At 33.2% G+C, this 20,748-nt stretch overlaps 1 protein-coding gene across 3 annotated transcripts in view; it reads right to left on the bottom strand.

Moving 5' to 3' along the window:
• The window catches only part of Pdk (pyruvate dehydrogenase kinase), a 52,394-nt gene that overhangs the window by 3,697 nt on the left and 27,949 nt on the right, over positions 1-20,748 (bottom strand). For 2 of the 3 annotated variants that reach the window (XM_013320872.1, XM_013320870.1), the window contains exons 2-7: positions 8,312-8,369; positions 5,164-5,313; positions 4,154-4,356; positions 3,051-3,245; positions 2,639-2,805; positions 687-801 (exon numbers count right to left, since the gene is read on the bottom strand). In XM_013320872.1, coding sequence (XP_013176326.1) covers positions 687-801; positions 2,639-2,805; positions 3,051-3,245; positions 4,154-4,356; positions 5,164-5,300 — 817 coding nt within the window. In that variant the 5' untranslated portion in view covers positions 5,301-5,313; positions 8,312-8,369. The remainder of the gene's footprint in view (positions 1-686; positions 802-2,638; positions 2,806-3,050; positions 3,246-4,153; positions 4,357-5,163; positions 5,314-8,311; positions 8,370-20,748) is intronic. The other variant, XM_013320871.1, reaches the window with a different exon arrangement.

Raw genomic sequence — 20,748 nt, 5'->3', positions numbered from 1 at the left:
CACACTGTATATTTATGTCCAAAACACTGATAATGAATAGTATACGTGATCAGATAAACTATTTATTACATTACATTAATGTTTGTTATTTTGTTGTCAATGAAGGTCATATTAGTGATAATTTATTATTTATTAATTTAAATAAACTTACGTTAATCGTAGCAAGAATTTGTCGTATAAAAGTATGGGTTTTATAAAACTGATATAAAGTTGACTATTTGTTCCTAATATCTAACTTTTTTATACTTTCCATATTTCCTCTGCCCAACAAAAAACAAAACTGTAACTTATTACCTATGTTTATAAATAGTGATAGCCGCGTACCATGTGCTTCAATTTTGATATTTAAAAACAAACGATTTCGTACACACTGTCTACCACGTAACGCGATTGACAAATCAATACGAGACGATATTTTAAAATTATCAGATAATAAACTAGCAACGGCCTGTTGGATTCGACAATAGCGAAGTGACCGTTGCCCATAGACAACCGCAATTGCAAAAAACAACGGCGTTGCCTATCTTTCTATAATAGACCGCGAAGAGGACGCACAGAAAAAGAATATTCTCGTTCCTATACCCCTCTTCCGTCAAATCCATGATTCTGCTAGATTTTTTTTGTCAAAAGGGTGATGATTTTTAGATTATGTATGTTTTTGTGTTGTTTTCTTATAATGTACTTACCAGCCAGCGGCACGGTGTGTGAATCAGATTTAGAGGGCTGCGGCGCCGTGCTGTACATGTACTTGAAGAGGAGATCTGACACGCTGCGAGGGATGCCACCTCCTCGGTCCGACATCTATAAATATTGCACCATAATTAAATTCAGTAACTTATACCTCTGCTAGTGCTCTGGTTGAGATTTCTATCGCACCTTTTTTTACCATGCCTTTAGGGGGAGGGATACCACGATTGTTTGAAGCAAAGGTGACGACAATCGAAAGTCGAAAGCCATAGTTAAAGAGTGTTACCGTCTGGTATTATATGTTGAAAATTTATTTAATTGTATTACGAAGGTTTTACATGTGTTATTGTTATCATAAGCATACCACAAAGTAAATAAATTAGTTTTTTTCATAATTTCAATTTAATCCTTTATCGATAATATATAGACATAAAACATAATAGATATTGAATCAACAAACTTTAAATTTGTAAATGTCAATTGTAAACGAGAAATCAATTTTATATAAACATAATAATAAAGGTGCAAATAATATGATTACACTAAATCATACTAAATCCATTACCTAGATAATAATCATAAACCGTTTTATCCTCATATATTTTCGCAGATTTTAACGTCATAAAAATAAGTCTTATATAAATTTAAGACGCTATATAATACCTATATATGTACATGTAATTTTTTCCTTACTTTGTAATCGTCAGTTAATTACGATGAATTTCGAAATTAATTACGCCTTATATGTATCATGTAATGAACAATTATAAAATGCTTCGAAATAAATTTGTTTTTATTTTAAAATTAATTAAACATAAGTCCGATTATAATTGTTTTTATCAGATGATCACCGCTAGTCGAATCAAAAGAGACAAAAGTTTCAATTAGGCCACCGCAAGTGATATTCGATGAAAATGATAACAAGGACATTGGATATGCATTGAATAAACAGATGTCAGTCATATAAATGATCTCAATTAACATCTATCGTGTTCGATTCACGATAACTACGTATGACAGAGGCGTGATGTTTCTTATTATCACTTCAACTCGATAAAATTATAAACCATTGATATAATTAAACGTAGCAACTGGAAATGATATAAACAAATTGAAGTTTAAAGAAAAACGATGAAAATAAAACAAAAAAATTAAGATAATCAAAAGAATATACAGAAACTAGCTGTCGCCCGCGACTCCGTCAGCGCGGGATTAAAAATATATGTTGGCCGATTCTCAGACCTACTCAATATGCTTACAAAATTTCATGAGAATCGGTCAAGCCGTTTCGGAGGAGTATGGGAACGAAAATTGTGACAAGAGAATTTTATATATAAGATAAGAATAATTAATGTGTAGAAGAAGCATATGTGTTCTTCCAGGCTACGTTCTACATCTATGGTAAATTTCATCGAGATCTTGAGCCGTTCCAGAGATAACTTCTAAAAAAACATCCATCTATCTAAGTTTTTGCATTTATAATATTAGTTAGATTTTATACAACGTTTTGTCTCACAGGTATGATATTCCAAGAGTTTAATATTAGAAAGTTTAGTTATATCAAGAAAATCCTATTGTTTTCGATACTGTTGACAACCCTATTAGGTTATATCAAGGAAATACTATTTGTTTTTGACACTGTTGACAACCCTATTAAGTTATAACAAGGAAATCCTATTGTTTTCGACACAGCTGACAACCCTATTAGGTCACTAAATAATTGTTTATTTATCGATGAACGCGATGTATTATATTATTATATTTGTGTATTCCAGAATAATATCCGGTAAACATAGGAGTTATTATTGATCTGACGATAATATTAATAAAGATCTATTATAATTCGAAGATATTAGAATGCAGTAAGACTTGTAATACATATTGTTGTCTATGTTTTTTCAAAGAGAATGAAAGGGATGACAACATGTGTGAGTTTTTGTGTAATACCAACCTTAACTGAGATATCTTCTTTGCCAGTTACTAAATTGACTTGTATTGGCGGGGGTGCACTTTCGTGACACTCCATAACAGCTCGCATCGCGTTCTTGAAGAGTTCAAAAAGCATATGGTAGAGATGTGAAGGCACATATATTATAGGCATCGGACGGTCTGAGGACACTGAAAATCAGAAAAAAGTAGATAAGACAATCAAAATGTTATTTTTTTATGTGATAGTAGACGAACTAAGAATATATCCTAAAACTGTGGTAGAGTCATTATTACAATCTGTAGTAATTAAGACTGCCATACTTTTTATTTTTAATTACCATACATCCTAACCTCCTTTCTTATAGTAATCTCATTGTTGCACATTATACCCATTACTGGCGACATGTCGCCATTACCAATAAAAAAAATCTTACCCCCATTCTGGAGTAGTTCAAGTTCAGGTGATGCGAGGTAATACCGGTCGCATAGGAAGCGAGCGTTCTCGTACGCGTCACGTACGACCGCGACGACGTCACACGCTGGGTCTATAGAGCCGATATGCCGGCCTCCGCAACCCATGCCGTTTACTGACGCCTGTCTTGCCCCCATTTGTTCACCGAAGAGGAGTGCTGTAAGAAACGCTCATTTATGGACGTTGTCAAACCGATACAATAATATGCAAACGAATTTGTTTATCTGCTACACGGCTGTAGTTTACATTGTTGTGCATAAAACCTCTTCACGACAACTGAATTTGAAGCACACCAATGCAAATTTTTATATTTTTTCTAATACAATTACCAACCAATACACAATTATTGTTAATATTCGCAGCAATAATCATATAATTGTATATTTCGTTACTAAACTCTTACTAAACATTCATAGTATTGAAGGAAGTTTCTACTTGTGGAAATCCGCAGCATACAATAAATGCAAAAGTACCTAATGCGGAATAATTTGTATTGAGGACACGCAACATAGGAAGTAAAATAGTAGGAAGTATATTATTACTAAACGTTCTGATCACGTGGAAAAGGTCTATGGATAAATAGCACAAGGGCGGGTCTTATACGAGTGGACTTACTTTATCTATGGTCGACTAACTATAATATATTATGTCTAGTTCTATTCAACTACACATTAATATTTTTTTTTATATTAAAACAGAACAATAACAATATCGGGGTATAAATTGGTATTCCGCGACGGTATTTGGCCGAAAGCATTTTTACTTAGATTTCTTTGTCCGACCTCGATCTTATAATGCTTTGGAGACGCAGACAATGTTACAGTGAAGGTCAAAAAAGTTTATTGAACTTATAAATCGATAATAATATGTAATATATAACGAGTACATACTGTGCAATGAGAAAATTTAAAAATGGGTTTTATTTTAACCGTGGTTTTCAACTATCGTAACAACGATAAAAAAGTGCCATCTTATTCTTTCCCTTTGAAAAGACAGGGGCGACAATTGTATGTTGCGACAGTGGAAACCTACGGTTAAATATTACTCATAAGAAAAAACACTTACTATGCTGATTGATAAGCATCCTAATCGATATTCGGCTCATGTAAAATCGATCTAAGAAGTATTGTATCGAGTTCTCAGTGCCGGGGTCGACTTCGTGAGATTCCTTCAGCTCGAGAACACCCTGAGCCATCGTCTGCACGACATCTGCGTGTCTGTTGCGGATGTGCACCAACCTCTCGCAGAACCTGTCCAATATTGACGATCTGAGACACCAAAGTTACGATGAACGAATTGAAAAGCAAAATTATTAGTGACTGCATCGAAACGTACAAAAATATAAAAAAATATGAAAATCGAACAACCAGAATCATCGGCGCGCGCGCTCAGCGTACGGTCGCGTGGAATATATTCGAGTGTGCTTAATTAATATTAACGAAAATGGTTCAATGTAAAAAATGTAAACTTTTTGTGTCTGTGTCTAAAGACGATACAGTAAAATGCAAAGGTGGTTATGAAGTAATATTTCATAAAAAATGTGCAAAAAAAAAGGAGCGGAGTTACGAAGTAGTAAAAAAAAACATTTTGATGTCGCTTAAAAAGACAGTCAATGTTACTTAAGATTATGCGCTTGCGCATGAGAACAAATCATCTCAGGAGTGTCTTGCCGAAATTTTCATATAACATATTTTATAAGCCACTAAGCGTTGAATAAAAAAATAATATTATACCGAGTTTAACTTTTTTATTTATTTTAAATTAAGATACTCCCACAAAATATAAGTTTGCACTGTACTGACTTGTTTATAGCTTAAAGTATAAAAATAAAACCTGAAGAATCATCATGAAAGTCGTAAGTCAAGAGAAGTTATTGAGCATTGTGTACATATACACACAAAGAGCTATAAAAAGAACATTGTGACGCTGTGGCTTAAAAGCTTCCGTCTCTATTGCATAGCTGTTATCCGACGTCGTTCAAGTGAATGTAAACTCTGGACTTTAAGTCTTATGGCCATTCACATTCTAACGGTTATTTTATAATAATAAAAAGTAATTTTTGATTGATTACTTACTGGCTTAAGATAGGTGGTTCTGGCTCCATCTTCTCAAACTCTATGATCTCCTCGAACGATCGCTCATACCACTGGTTCACCATACCAACTGACGGCATCCGTAGTAGGTTCTCGGGAAGTAGCGCTATCTCTTTCATTATGTTAGCCAACCTACAAAATTAATTATTCTTTAATATTGTATTCTATATAAGTTACATCTATGTGCATTTTTATCATCGCGTACCTAAATTACTGGACAAATTTTGATAAAACTGTAAAAAGACCTGTTAGGAAGAAAATCCGACACAGTGCCGGTGTACTGACGCAACACTAGCCTTACTTAATTGTCGACGTTTATGTCCCCTCACTAATCATTCTGACACTTGACTTTGTAATAAAAGCGCGCCATTCGCGCTAAAAGATTCTAATTAATAATGTCTAAAAGTCGATAGGACACCAGAGAATGTGCCAATAAAAATTAAAAATAAAAAAAATATTTATGAACTCTTTGGCTATAGAGCACGATGATATTTTTTTAATTATTTAAACGATTGATACTGTTGACTTTGGTATCGCTATTGTCGATCTATCTAGGGAACAAATAGATATTGAGTGTCAGATCTATACCCAATAGAATTTTAATTTCATGTTCAATCACATCAATGTCTGTCCATCTTTGGGTTTAATAGAGGCAACGAACAGTTCGCAATATAACAGGTTATTGCAAAAAATAAACGAGTTCAATGTTGACATGATTTCGAAAGTTGCGCGTATATTGTTTGATGATTAATATTGTAGACTATTTAATAATGTTTTTAATTGCACTAGGGTAGGCAATTTATTTCTTCCACGTGTAAAATTGTCTAAGAAGTGCAATTATTCTAAAACAACAAAACCTCTTACATTTAACGTTTTACCAGAACGTAATTCGAACAAAAATAAACATGTGCCACATTCGAATAGCCAAATATGAAATAGCGCTGGGGACTTTAAGATCTTAGTATCTTTTAACTCACGAGTGTACGATGTATTAACCGTGCATTAACTATAAAACCGGTTCATGTAATTGATGTTTATGTACAGAAACAAAAGAAGATTTTACACCAATTTATTCGAAATTATTATAATGTAAGATAAGACAATATAAGTGTAATTAGAAGTACATAAAAGGAAATACAAACGTACCTTTTGATACAATTTAAATACATTTATAACAAGTAATTAATTAAGAATACTAAGAAGCTAGATGCATATAATTTAATTGTAACGAATACGAACCTACAGAGTATTATGATTAAAATTACGTGCAGTATTTACTTCGTTATTTTTATCTCTTTCCGAATGTCTTAATTGACTCGATGTGTATATAATTGTTTAGTAATTACAAACCAACAGTCATAATCTTACAGCTATTAAGATATACTTTTAAATATAATGTAATGTTATAAGAAACCATATACAGTGTAGACATGTTAAAATTGAGGGGAAAATGTACCATCCTCTTAGATAAAACTTAATTATTGTAGGTTTTTAGAGAGCATACGCTCAGGCGATTTCTTAACGCCGCGTTTAACTCCGCGTTAGCGACTATCGAGCGTTGATAGCTTTAAAATGTCTTATGTTTCCTACGCACAGTGCTCAAAATGCAACAAAAAGCGTCGCGATTTAGAAGCGCTTCCGTATGAACGGACACATGGAAATGGATTTGTTCTTTTTGAACACTTCAGCGCCCGTTGAAAAAACGTCTGTGCGTATGGCGGCTTATGGCTGCTAATTACATTGTGCCACGTGCTACATAGTTTTAATCTTCGTATTCATAGAAAAGCAACAAATACATGACCGAAACCGGATATATATCAACCTTGATCATTATCATTGATAACTTTCTAAGTACACTGTTTGTTTCATGAATCGATGGTTGACAATGATTAACTTAGCGCGTAATGTATCTCGCGATAATTTCAAGGTTCAGGTCGTCAAACTATCGAAGGTAGATCGTATCGACGTGTCAAAGACGTTTACGTTTGCGATCAGGTATTATGTTTCCACGTCATAACAGTACTAACGATCTGTGTCAAGGCTAAACGATACCTGACACCTGAGTTTACACTTTATACAGAGTGCGTACCTTAAAAAGTCTATCAAATCGATTGACCAATATATCCGCCGTATACTCTATGTTAATAAGGTATCATAGAGTATACAGCGGACCGAACAGCACACTCTTTGAAATTGGACCAACTGTTTAATACGACGATGACTATTTGAAAACGTATTAATGAGAAATGAAAGTGTACTAATTGGATTAACTTTTCTTTTCAACGTAGTCCGATACTTAATGTAAGGTAAAAGGTAATTACATTATTAAATTACGATTATGTTGTTAAAAACCACCGAAATAAATACGTAGAAGATAGAAAATGTTATTCTGTCGTCATGTGTGATCTATATTTGAGTACAAGAGCGCTAATAAACATTTAATTCGGCGCTGTTGAAACAATGAAACAATTCGGCGCGATCTCTTTTAATTTACGTCGTCCAATACCTACGCGTTCATTTAGCTCAATTTGATCGGTACTGGTAGGTACTGGTAGGTGTAATCGATACTGGCAGGAACTTTCCTTGTTTTAATTTCTGAACAAAACCTCACTAGTTTCTAGAATTCTCTACAATAAACAGACACACAAATAGTAACACTACGTTTGTGTTTTTATTTCCTTGATTTTTAAATTTATAGACTGATTTAAGGTAATCTTATAATTGAGAAAGTTTCGATGGATGAATGTTTGTTATTACGTATCTCCAAAACAGCTAAATGGATCTCGTTGAAATTTGGCATGGATGTACGACATAACTTGGAACACATAGACTACTAATTAGGTTTTTCTTTTAATTACAGGCGGAATTAGTAGCGTGCTAGCATTGCATTTGCAAAAGTAATCTCTCATAACAGTTTATTTAAACTGTTATGAGAGATTACTTTAAAGAACCGTATCTGCATAATTGTATTTTTGAAATTCGGATAGTCTAGACAAACTCCATCGATATCGTACGTAGTAAACAGTTATGACAGATGCGTTTCTTTGTATGAACTGAACATTGACCTACAGAGGCCTTGCTAATCTGGCTCGATGCCATCACGAAAGTGGATATTAAAGAAATTATTAACCTCACTGGTAATTCCTTCCTCAAGAACAGGTATGACTTCCTCTCGCAAGCATTTAGACCTGTAACAAGAAACAAAAAATGAAAACTAAAAAATATATTTCTTACAAATTTAAAGATGTTTACAGTTTCAGTGGTCAAACTAAACAGTATATTTTTAATTCACGGTCATATTGTTTACGACAAACATACCAATTTACAAACATTTTATATATGAACTCACTTCCTTATTCCAGAGTTTATTTACGTTACAATGACGTTTCTTATTTAGACTGAGGCTATCATGTCGGTCATATAAACTTCAAAAATATTCATCTTTATTTTGTATCCTTATTGTTTATAAGAAGTATTTTTAATCCATTTGGGTCAAATTTACTCTATATGAAGATCCCAACAGTTATCTAAAAACATATTGTTTAGAAGGCGATGGAATAATTTTTATATTCCATTGCGAGACCGATGTGATGAACAATATAAATTTATCATCCACATAAACCTTGAAGCGCACCCCAGTCAGTTTTCCGAGTCGTCGGCTCAGAAAATCAATGTCGCATTTGTACGTGGGTGTTGCGGTAATTGAAATTCTATCTACAGATCTGTGATACCGCAATGCCTAGTAGATGAGGTTACTGGGTCGAGAAGGTTCTCTTTAGCTATACGATAAAACATCAATCATTTTTTTAATCAATAATTAAGTGCTTGCTCTGTACCTCTAAAGCAATAAACGGTACCCTTATACGATCACTCTGTTTTTCCGTCCGTCTGTCTCTCAAGAACCCTTTTATATCAGGAACGCGTGAAGGTGTCAAGCTGGAATTAATTTAAACACAACAGTCCCTTATTGGTTCTTTTCCAAAGATCGCAACAAAGTTTGATAACATATCACTCTCATCAATAGCACTTTATAGCTGCGGAAACTATATCTTGTTTGTATCGTTTGCTTTTAGTAACAATACCAACAACATTGTTGTAACCTGGTCATAGTATTAGTTCTAGGCAACATTGAATGGTGTTGATAATTTCACACGACTATTACGTAAATTGCATATCGTCTACAATAGACTTGAAAGTAAAGCTATACGCAAACCCTAGCTACCGATTGAATAAACAATGAACGCATTGATTACAGTAACCGGTTCATCGTTCATAAAACCAGTTTTAATTTATTTTCGTATTTCAACATGTACCAGTTTCTTTAATATGATAATGGACGAGTTGTCAATCGTGACGCAAACGTTTTGGCAAGTCATATGATGTACGCAAGTACACCATATGGGTTCCCAGTTTAATAAATTACTGCGCATTTTATTTCGTTGGTGGCAAACCTTTAATGGTATTCATCTAACCTATATAATAAGAATCATATATAGTATACCTACCATTTTCACACATTTAAGACACTAAATAAATCCAATTACCAACAGCCATAACCATCAAATGGAAAAACAATGACTTAACACAACAAGCAAATGTTTGTCATGACGTATGGCAAACATTTGCTCAAGTATTCAAACATAGAGCAAAGTCCACGAGTTTTATGAATCAGCTGATCGGACTACAACACCAATCTCTTATTTATAAACAACAACGTCCTTCGCGTCTAGACAACCAAAAATATTTGCATAACAAATCTGGGGGCTAATAAAAGATTAATACACATCGAACTTTGGCACGTAAGGAACGAGTCTACAGTGGTTCGTATTACATAATGGCCCAACTAATGTTACTTGAAATATAAGAAAAGATACATATCTGAGCGTTGTCGTCGACCTGCTAGGAAATCGTAAGTGGCTGGCTGTCCAAGAAAAGAGTATAAAATAGCCTGAACGACTTCTTTCTCTTTCAAAAAACAATGTTTTTAAAATTAATATGACATCATTAAAAGCAAAGGCCAGAGTTTAACGATCTGAGTTTGACCGTGAACATTTGCTTGTCTCATACGCAGATGTAACGGCAAATATAAGATGCAAGGCGAAACTTTTGGGTTCCAACAGGGAAGAACCTTCATGCCCAGTCGTTTGGAGAAAATTTAAACAACATATTATGTTTATATGGGTAATCACTGAATCCGATAATTCAAAAAAATATTAACAACTAAGGAAAGTTCACAATTGTTGCAACGCAGAGATTTCAGGCAAAAGTTTTTTTTTATTTTTTAAATTCTACCATGATATGGTCTACGATTTTTCCAATCACAATTTTGTGCAATTCAAACATAAATTTTATAAAGCCTTTAGATAAATATACAAATATGGAATATTTTGAAGTAATAAAACAAGTAATATAATTCCCAAAAATCAATATAAAACTTCAAGTAATTGCACCATTAAAGTCTATTGATGGTTGGATCTACCTCATATGTCATTCAACTTGACCTAGTAAAATCGTATTATACAATTTTTTTTCGCAAATTGCGACCAATTTTAATTAAAAAAGTGAGTAACAAACACCCACTAGTATACTCTATATCTATGATATTTTGAATTAAAGTAAATTATGTGTAAGTTTCATGAATATCTGCTAATTGGTATTTTCCGAAAGTGACGAAACTCCTAAATATACAATACCAAAATATTACGTTTCATGCCAAACGCGCGATCTAATATTTTCCACGTTATTCCCATATTAAAATGGAAATACAAACAAAAATATCCATCGATCGTACTACCAAATGTCGGCCAAGATTAATTCTAGAACAGTCGACATTCACGGAAATTTCTAACCGGTACCGAAGAAAAAATAGTGCTACGTTAAATTTAACTTGCAAATGAAAATAAACAATGTGACGCAGACGGCGACGCGATATAAAAATGTAAACAACATAAAACGCAGTAGAACGTACATAATTATTAACTTTAGCGTATATAAGAACGCAGGACATAAAGGGTTAAATAGGTCATGATCAGAAGCTAAATTCTCTGGCGTGTTTCAATTGTTTTTATTCTTTTATAGGAGACAAAAGTGTGCTCTTTATTCCCGTCCTCATTAAACAAGCAAAACGGAAATATATTGCCACAAGATGATAAGGAATATGTAAATTACAATCACCTATTTCACCTTTCCCTAAGCAGGTGTCAAACAAGGTTAAACAAATATATAGAATACAGAAATAGTTCGCTGTCGCTACGTCACGCAACAATTATCACAATGTTCGAGATTACGCTAGATCAAGGCGCAACGTCACGCGTGCCAGCTGTTGCCGATCCTGACAGAGTTCAAAGTCCTCTAACTAAACAGAAGCTTGCCGTCTTAGTATTGCGTAAAATGCTAAATAGCTTTCTAAATACTTCATTCGTAGCATTATTTGTTAACATTCTATTATAGGACCAAATCTCATGGAAAGAATATAGAACTGAGTTTTGTGGTAGTATCTTGTTCAAGATATTGTAAGGTACAAAAGAAGTATTAGCCTAAAATAAGAACGTTTACACAGTACTAGTAATCTTAAACTAAGTAGAAACAACAAGGCCCTTCCCAAACGAGAATCTACTGCATAAAAAGTGCAATAAAACAGACACAAAGGACAATAAACATGACGACAATATGATTAATTGATAAGATCATGCTCAAGCATAATGCTAGAGATTACCGTGTTTTGGATTGTGTCCAAGCAAAAAAAAACCGTTGCAAAGAAATATTTCTTTGAAACAAGTAGAAATTTAGTAACTGGGCTATTAAATAATCAATCGAACTGTGGTCAAAAAGTTTAAATTACCTTTCCATTTTGCATTTTACAATTTGCAGTAATACATGATAACTGATTGTGTCGTCACTAGACGTAGTATCGGGTAAATATTATACATCTCATAATTTAACACTTACGTATACATTAACACTCTATCTAAATGAAGTCTCAGGTATAAAGACAACCACGCCTTCATTACCTTGAGTGGAAACACGCTAGCAGATACCAACGCGAACTTATACGTAGATTGCAGTCCATTGCCGTTTTAGTAGTTTATTTAAAAACACTATCAAACATATTACTTACAGGAACATCAATGGAATCGATCGTCTTTTCTGCAAACATTGAATATACATAGATACACATAAACATTAATATACATCGTAAACAAACACATAATACAAGGTCGACTCGAAGGACCATAAACATGTTACGACGTAATCATCACGCTCAATAAATATTAATCCCGACTTTACAATCGATGCGCTAATCTAAAGTACGCAGGTGTCATGCTTAGCATTTGTGATTCGTCCTCTTATTATATAAATACAATAAATAATATATTTTATACCTAAACTACCGGTCGGATACGACACCGTCCGCGTGGGATTAAAAGAAATCGTAACCGTTCTATGGTCTACATCTACGCCAAATTTCAGCGAGATTCATGCCCATTCTCTAGATACCTTCTAACAATCATCCATCCATACATCCAAATATTCGCATTTTAAATATTAGTAAGAAGTAAGATATAAGTAACATAATACTATGGAAGTTAAGATTGTTACCATAAAGATTATCGGTCATATATGATTTTAGGACAGTAATATAAACTTGATTTAAAACATTAGGAGAAGAAAGAATTTTTTCATATGCAAAACACTTAAGACATCTAAATCGTACGTCACATCGCAGGTAAAATATAAACAATAGCATTGCAAAAACTTCTGAGTATTGCAAAGGTCAAGCGGTCAAAGCCACAACCACACGAAGTTTACGGCCGATGACACATGTTTCGAGAATAAACATTTAGTGGAACATGTTGCGGACCACGTGATACTGCACACGAAGCCTTCGTGCGCTTCGATATTCGTACGTGTCGACTGTCACTCAGTTTCGATTACAGTTTTCGAGGAAGCCAAGATACGTAATCATCCTAATCAAATTAACCGAATTACAGTGGGTTTCTTACATCTCTATTTTGTCAAAGATAAAGACAGATATGACAATGTTTTTGTATAAAGATTTTGGCCTCAGAAACTCACGGTTTAGAGATTTAGCATATTTATGATTTTACTAAAGTAACAGAACAGCTTATAAAGGTCAAACACAAAATAAAAACTCTCTCGGTAACATTCATGATTTTTTTTAAACTAATTTACAAATTAATTCATTCTACGCAACAATAGTGTTAATTTTAATTGACCCGACAACCTAATGGTAATACGATACAAAATTTATTGAATTTCAGCATGCATTTAAAACGCATTTACATGAGTTTTCTATTTCTTTAAACGTCTTTTTAAAATTAGGTCGTCTTCACTTAAATTACATTAGAAAACATTTAACGGTGTACGTAACATTAACTGTCTCCTGTCATTGATATCAACTACTTTTGGTGTAACATTTTTAGCTTCAATTCATTTTTTGCTACTCTTTTGGATACATTGAAGATGGTGATGATTATGTTAGAAAAACTTCGCACAAAGAAAAATGACACGCAACACCTTTCGAATAAAAATATAATTATGAAAATCGGACTGCTAGGGGCGGACTTATCGACGTGTTCGTCAACAAAAAAAAACATACAGACGAATTGAGAACCTCCTTGTTTTTGAAGCCGGTAAAAAATAAAGATTATTGTAGTAAGTGCTGGAAAAGATAAGAGTATTGCGTAAGATAACAACAATCAGTTAGCCCACAAGGATCGTTCAAGACAAAGATCTCTGATTAAACGACCTTATGCCTACAACTCGTTATAGATAAGAGGCTATCGAAAAGATATAATTTGAACAACACAGCATACGAGGTGATAAGTGATTTGTGAAAATGCGTTTTTATAAATTGACTGTTCAATGAAGTTTATTGATTTGTGTTTATTGCATCATAAATACAACTGGAATTGAGATTCATCAATGGAATACAATAAAAAAATTAATCATTCGCATCAACGATTCGTTTTATAGCGTTCTAAATATTTCACGATAAGGAAATGCATTTAGATTTAGGAATCTAATATGTTTTTTTATGAATGTATCAAACTCCAAAATCAATTGAATATTCTTAATATTGAAAAAAAAACGCACATTTGAAATTATAATGTGAAAAGGTTTAATGTCATATGTTTCTTTGTATTATTAATACTTTAACGAGTGAAAAACAATGAGGAAAGTAATAACTTCATATTGATTAACCGTTTAATACTTTGTGCCGAAATGGACAGTAATCAATGATCCTAGCTCTGCTAACTGGATCAATAATAGTGGTGAAAAGACCGTTTACACAAATGAAGCCTTTCTTAAAATTATGTTATGTTATACTATTATAATTTGGGAACTAAAGAAAGTCTTTAATCTTCAGCATTTTCATTTTCGAATTCTCATGGTACGGCAACATAGCGACGGACGCAGTTCTCTTGAAGTTATGAGTCAAATTTAACACGGCTATTTTCTTAGGCATTGCTACAATAACTGTGTGTCCGTCTTCCCGCTCCGACACATCTATCTGAATGATAGGACAATTCGATAGAACTGGACAATCGTAGCGCTCGATAAAATTGAATTGTCTCACTGGTTCTGCATTATATAGGTCGAATATTTCACCCGTATACGGTGCATAATAGATGCGTAAAACTCCCCAATTTGATCCCACAAAAACAACATCGCCGTAAATGCGGACCTTAATTATATCACGCAATGGACCATGAGGCAGATTGTGATTAAGTACATACATCCATTGGTTATAAATTCTCCAATCGAGGCTCTCCAGAAAATTATACTTCGATAACTGATCCAATAAACTAGTATCAGAACTCAATGTACATTCTAGTACAAGGTTCTTACCATTGACAGAGTAAATACTGCGTTGAAAAGTCAGAATATAAAGCTTATTACGACTGTAACTTAAAGACATAACACCATCATCTGAATGTTCCAATCTCTCGCTTGAAAGGTTACATTTACATTCATAAATATCATCACTTAAAGTAACGTAGTACGTTATTTCATCAATCAGTAAAAAAGTTTTAACATTATCAAACGTTGCACAGGGTTCAAAACGTGGGTTTTGAATGGTTTTGCGTATGATAAATAGTTGAAGATTGTAGCTCAGGACAACGATCATATCATCATTCTCCATGTAACGTAAATATGTTCCCTTAATATCTTCGCGTTTAGCTTTATCTAAAGTCTCAATATGATAATAAACTATGCCACCCCTGGTATGGACTCCTATCAAACCATCTCTTAGTATTATCACGTTCGAAATTTCGTTACTCAATTCTGAAGCCGAAGCGAATTCGTCCAAATCTTCGCGGGCGTAAGCTAGTTTACACCACAGTTTCAAAGACTTGTAGATTTTATACCACAGCAAACCTGGTTTACTTTTATAGCGAGCCATTTGGTAAATGCTCGAAAAGTCCTTTTTACAGTGCTGTTGCCACAAAGCTTCAGTTTGAATCATGCTGTCGACTATTTCTTTCAATCTTATAGACAATTGGCGGCATTTGATTAGTTCTCTTGCAGACAGAAATGAAAAAATGTATACCACGATCTCGGCTGGCAAAGCGCATAGATTATCATCGGCCATTTCGTTTGATCTTTTGCATATACATAGTACGCCACTCAAGTCACAAAAAAGTTATTAATTATAAGTTTATCCATGTTGAATTAAAATGCAAAATTAAGTTCTATAAATTCGTAAATATTGCAAACATATTTGACTATTTTGTAAACAATTTTTTTGTTGTTTGACACTCTTGACAAATTTAGTGACGTCTGAGCCTGACAGATTTGATTGTCTATTACTGCTTGTAACAAAAAATCTGTTCCGGATCTGTGGTATGTTCGTATTACAAAAAACAAAAAAGCTTTGAGAATTTTCTTTTACGCGCGTCCAAATGCTAAATAACTAATAAAAAAACTGCGATTAACATTGTTTATGTTTTTTTTTTAATGTAGAATAATGTTATGTTATCTGTAACGCTTCGCTGGAGGCGCGGTCGCAACAATAATATATGTGAACCGAGATACACTGTATACAAATCTAACCTCGAGGTACATTTATTGAACTTTATATCTTCTTAGGACAATCTTATATGTTGTTTAAATGACAAATATGAGCTCAAAGTTAGAAAATTAAATAGCTTTTGCATAACACTTTTTATATTGTTACTAACGAATAATAAAATAAATTCTACATATAATTTTGATTGTGAACGTTGTTTTTATGTTAATGCCTGAATCGAATATCCACGATGAACTACATAGATCCATAACTCATAATTATAATGTAAGGAAGAATTTTGTTAATTTTAGTCTAACGAATATAATAAATGCAAAAGTTTGTTAGGAGGTATCTTCAAACAGCATAACGGATCTCGCTGCAATTTGGCATCGAACATAGTCTTAAAGAAAACATAGGGTACTAATTAATTATTTTTTAAAATTCCACGCAGACGGAGTCTCGGGCAACAGCTATTCGTTCATACAACCTTTATTAAGCGTAGTAAATAACTGAGTCATGGCAATTAATTTCTGGAAGGTCGACGGGACCTTTATGAAGTCCGTCCCGATAGTCAGGTTTATGGCTTGATCGAAACCCACTACTAAAATAACATTGCTACCTAAATAAAATATCGTTGTTACATTTAAGTCTGTAGTTAAGGAGTTATTTGTGTCATTACAATCAATATTTATTACAAAATCGTGGCTAAATATGAATAAAGAAAAAATAGAAGCTCTTGAGTTATATTGTAAACATTTTTTTTAACGAATCAAAGTTTCGAGGTTTGTCTTCGACCAGTGTGTAAATTTGTAAAAAAAAGTTTTAAAAAATGATACGCATTACACTATCGTTTGGTTATCATGAGATCTTTAATTATGATAAATATCTTACAAAAAAATAATATAATAATCAAGGACCATTATAATTTAAGACATGAGCTGCTAATATCCGCATTTTTATGAAGCTTGCAGAAAACTACGGAATCATTTCAGAATTACACATTATAGGAACAACAGTGTTTTGTTTTTTAGTTTAACCCTTAATTCGATTTTTTTTGTAGGAAAAAAAGTTTTTTTTTTAAGTAATAAAGTCATACTTACGTAATTTCCTCTAAACTAGTTCAGTAGATTTTTTTATAATTAGTTATTCGTCACACTGGACACCATCGAATTAAGGGTTAACACTTTTTAATTAATTAATGGCAAACAATAGTTATCACTTATCAGTCAATATCAAAAAATGTAACACGGATAAAGGATAATTCTACGCTATCGTACATAACCTTAAATAATATATTACTTCAGTTTATTTATCTAATCCTATCCAATATATCATGAATCGAATTTTCAGATACGTTTTCTAGATGAATGGGTAGCAACAGTTTTTATAAAGTCGTCTTATCAAATCGATATTGTTCAACATCTTAATAATCCCTAAAAGCAGTCGCCTGCGACTTCGTCCGCGTAAAATAAAAAATAATAATAAGTATCTTATGTGTTCTTTCAGACTATATTCTGTGCAAAATTTCATCAAGATCCGTTGAACCATTCCGGAGATACCTTCAAACATCCATCCATCCATCTAAATATTAGTAAGATATACATTCGCATTTATAATATTAGTAAGATATATAGTAAGAGTAAGATGACGCATACACAATTACTGTGATGATTACTAGCCCACTTGTTATTGTGGACTTTGGCACCACATTACGACGTATTTACGTTCACGCGCTATCACCACAAAATGTATCAAGCTTTAAATGTTTGTTATTATAACTAGGAGCAGTAAAGTTATAAATAATATAAACGAAACGATAAAAGAAATAAGTCGCCAAAAATCTTTACGATAATTTGGAAGATCGGTTAAGTTCAAATTGGAAAATTACTCCATTATTAGAAAAAAATACTACAATTAAACTTCTACTAGTAATCTAATACGCACTGGTTTATCAAAGCTTAGAAATAATGTTAATTAAACGGTAAAATAAAATCAAATACCGTATCCAGTAGGCTAAATTATTGAAATCAAGCAAAATGAGCAATCGGATGTAATAAAATTATCGTATAAATTCAAGGTTATACGTTAAGAATAATAAAACTACAGTCATTTGTTTACGCTATAACGCCCAAGTTAGTCGCACAATTTCCCATTTTTTTTTAGTGAAGTTAATTTATGACACGATATCGATATGAGTTCATTACGATGTAGATGTGACTAACTGCGTCGTAATAAGTGCGTATCGAAATAAGATGTTTAATAATATTCGAGGAAAATAGTTGTTTTGACAATTTAAAAGATAAATTGTATGACTGTACCGAAGCTTCTAGATAAAGTGTTACGAAACCATTTAAATAAATTGAACGTTACCAGGACACATGTAAAAAAAAATATTCCCATTTTAGTAGCATATGTGGGTTATTTTGCGAGGAGGAAGAAGGGCGAAGAGCTATTCTAATCCGTCGCTCACGTAACACTGCACTCATTCATAACAGTATTTATAGTTAACTGCTTTAGAGATGTGGCATGCCTTGTCGAGTCAACTAATCACAAGAATTTATTGTAATGTGTTAGAAAATATGATTACTAAGATAAGGGTTAATATTTCGCCTTTTTACTTCATCTTATCTCTATGTTATCTCATTCCCGTTTTTTTTAGGACATTTCAAGGAAAAAACTCAAATACCAATATTACGTCTGAATTATTACCGTGCTTATTCTTTTATATTCTAACATCCTTCTATTATGAATGTTTCCCTTTGCATTCAAACAATATGAAAAAAGGGAAATCAAAGATTGTATGGGAATATTTAAGGTTTACGTAAATGTAATGTAAGTTTTATATATTAAGCCTTATCGATTCATTAGTTAATATTTACTTGAAATGGAAAAATATCGATAACAAGTGCAAAAAGAATGTCACATCACTAACTTGTAATGTGTAACAACCAGGATGCTCTACATATCTTTGGAGCTGCATCGACATAACACCGACGATCTACGTCTGACATTGACCCTGAGCTATGGCGTTGAGCCAGGTCGCAGTACATATTTAGCTGCCTTTACTCTCATACACTTTCTTATTTGATATAATGAAACTTTATACCAGTGGTTCCCAAACTTATTTTGTCTACTGCCCACTTTGAGAATAAATATTTTTTTAGCGCCCCCATATTTTCACATATTGAAAAACCAACTTCAAATTAAATTATTGCGACCTTACTATAACCCGCAACTTGAGACCTGCAGGGCCCACAAGGGGGCGTTATCGCCCACTTTGGGAAAGACTGCTTTATACCGTCAAATCGCGGCTGTAACTACACCTGTATTTTAGAAATATTCTCATATCACCCTACAGTCAATGTATAAAGTTCTGTTGTCATGAAGATATTACATTTTACATAAAAAAAAAAACAATTCTATCGTTTTTTGCAAACTCGAAACCATGACATAATTTATGAATTGAGCGATATTTAGATTGTACAGTCAGCGTCATATAGATCGTCACAGACAAGATATGCAAATATATAGGTACATCAAAAGTAATCAATTATATCGGTACAACAAAAGTCTTCAAAATAATAGATACATTCACCCTGCTCAAATACATCGGTACATACACAGCGTCAAATATATGAGTACATGCAAGATGCTCATAAATATCGTAGCAGCCACAGCGTCATAAGTAACGAAGCAGTCAAGGTGCGCAAAAATATCGGTACATTTGACAAAATTGAACTCTATCTCTATATACTTGTGATACAATTAGGAATAAACTACTTCTGTTAAATTCATTTGACACTTTGCATCAAACCATTTTTCAAAATTTACTAAAAGTGTTCGACGCGGATGACAGATATTAGGTAGATAAAACGAACATCAAATGTAAGTTTGTCATCATATATGCTAGTTTGGTCTCGTGGCCTTACCGTTCGCCGCCGTTGGTACGTAAGGTCGGCGGTTCAAATCCCAAGCCACTATTTTTTTTTTTGATATTTAAACTTTTTAATTTTAATATCGAAGCACATGTAATTAAACTCTATCGCCGTAGTTATTAGGTACTTTTTGATATTGCCTTGGACTAATGAGTTTGACCGTTAAAGTACTTTTCTATTTCAAACAAAAATGTTGCGATGTTCTTGGCATGTAATTTGTTTATTACTCATGTTTGTTAAACTTGTACCGGTAAAAATAACACTTTTACTTTTACCTTTTACTGATACTGATTATATTTAAGAAACACGGAAAAAAAACTGAATGTCAATATCCAAACTACATCAAATTTTTGGTCAATTGCAATAAACATTCCAGTGTGCGTGGGCGCGCACACATATGTAGATAACACTTGTACGTATAGTTTCCGCGCGTACCATTCTTAAAACCCGCAAAGACAATCCACACTCTGCCCACTCACTTCACCCGCGATGGTCAGACCTAATTGTTGTTAACTTTATTTAAATTTCTTTCTACCCGACAGCGAAAATTATAAAAAAAAATTGTCGAGCAAAATTTTACATTACCAAATTTTTACT

The sequence above is a fragment of the Papilio xuthus genome, unplaced genomic scaffold (assembly GCF_000836235.2).
Source record: "Papilio xuthus unplaced genomic scaffold, Pxut_1.1 DF825946.1, whole genome shotgun sequence".
Classification (NCBI taxonomy): domain Eukaryota; kingdom Metazoa; phylum Arthropoda; class Insecta; order Lepidoptera; family Papilionidae; genus Papilio; species Papilio xuthus.
The sequence above is the reverse complement of the archived record's forward strand: the minus strand, read 5'-3'. Positions and strand labels throughout refer to the sequence as shown.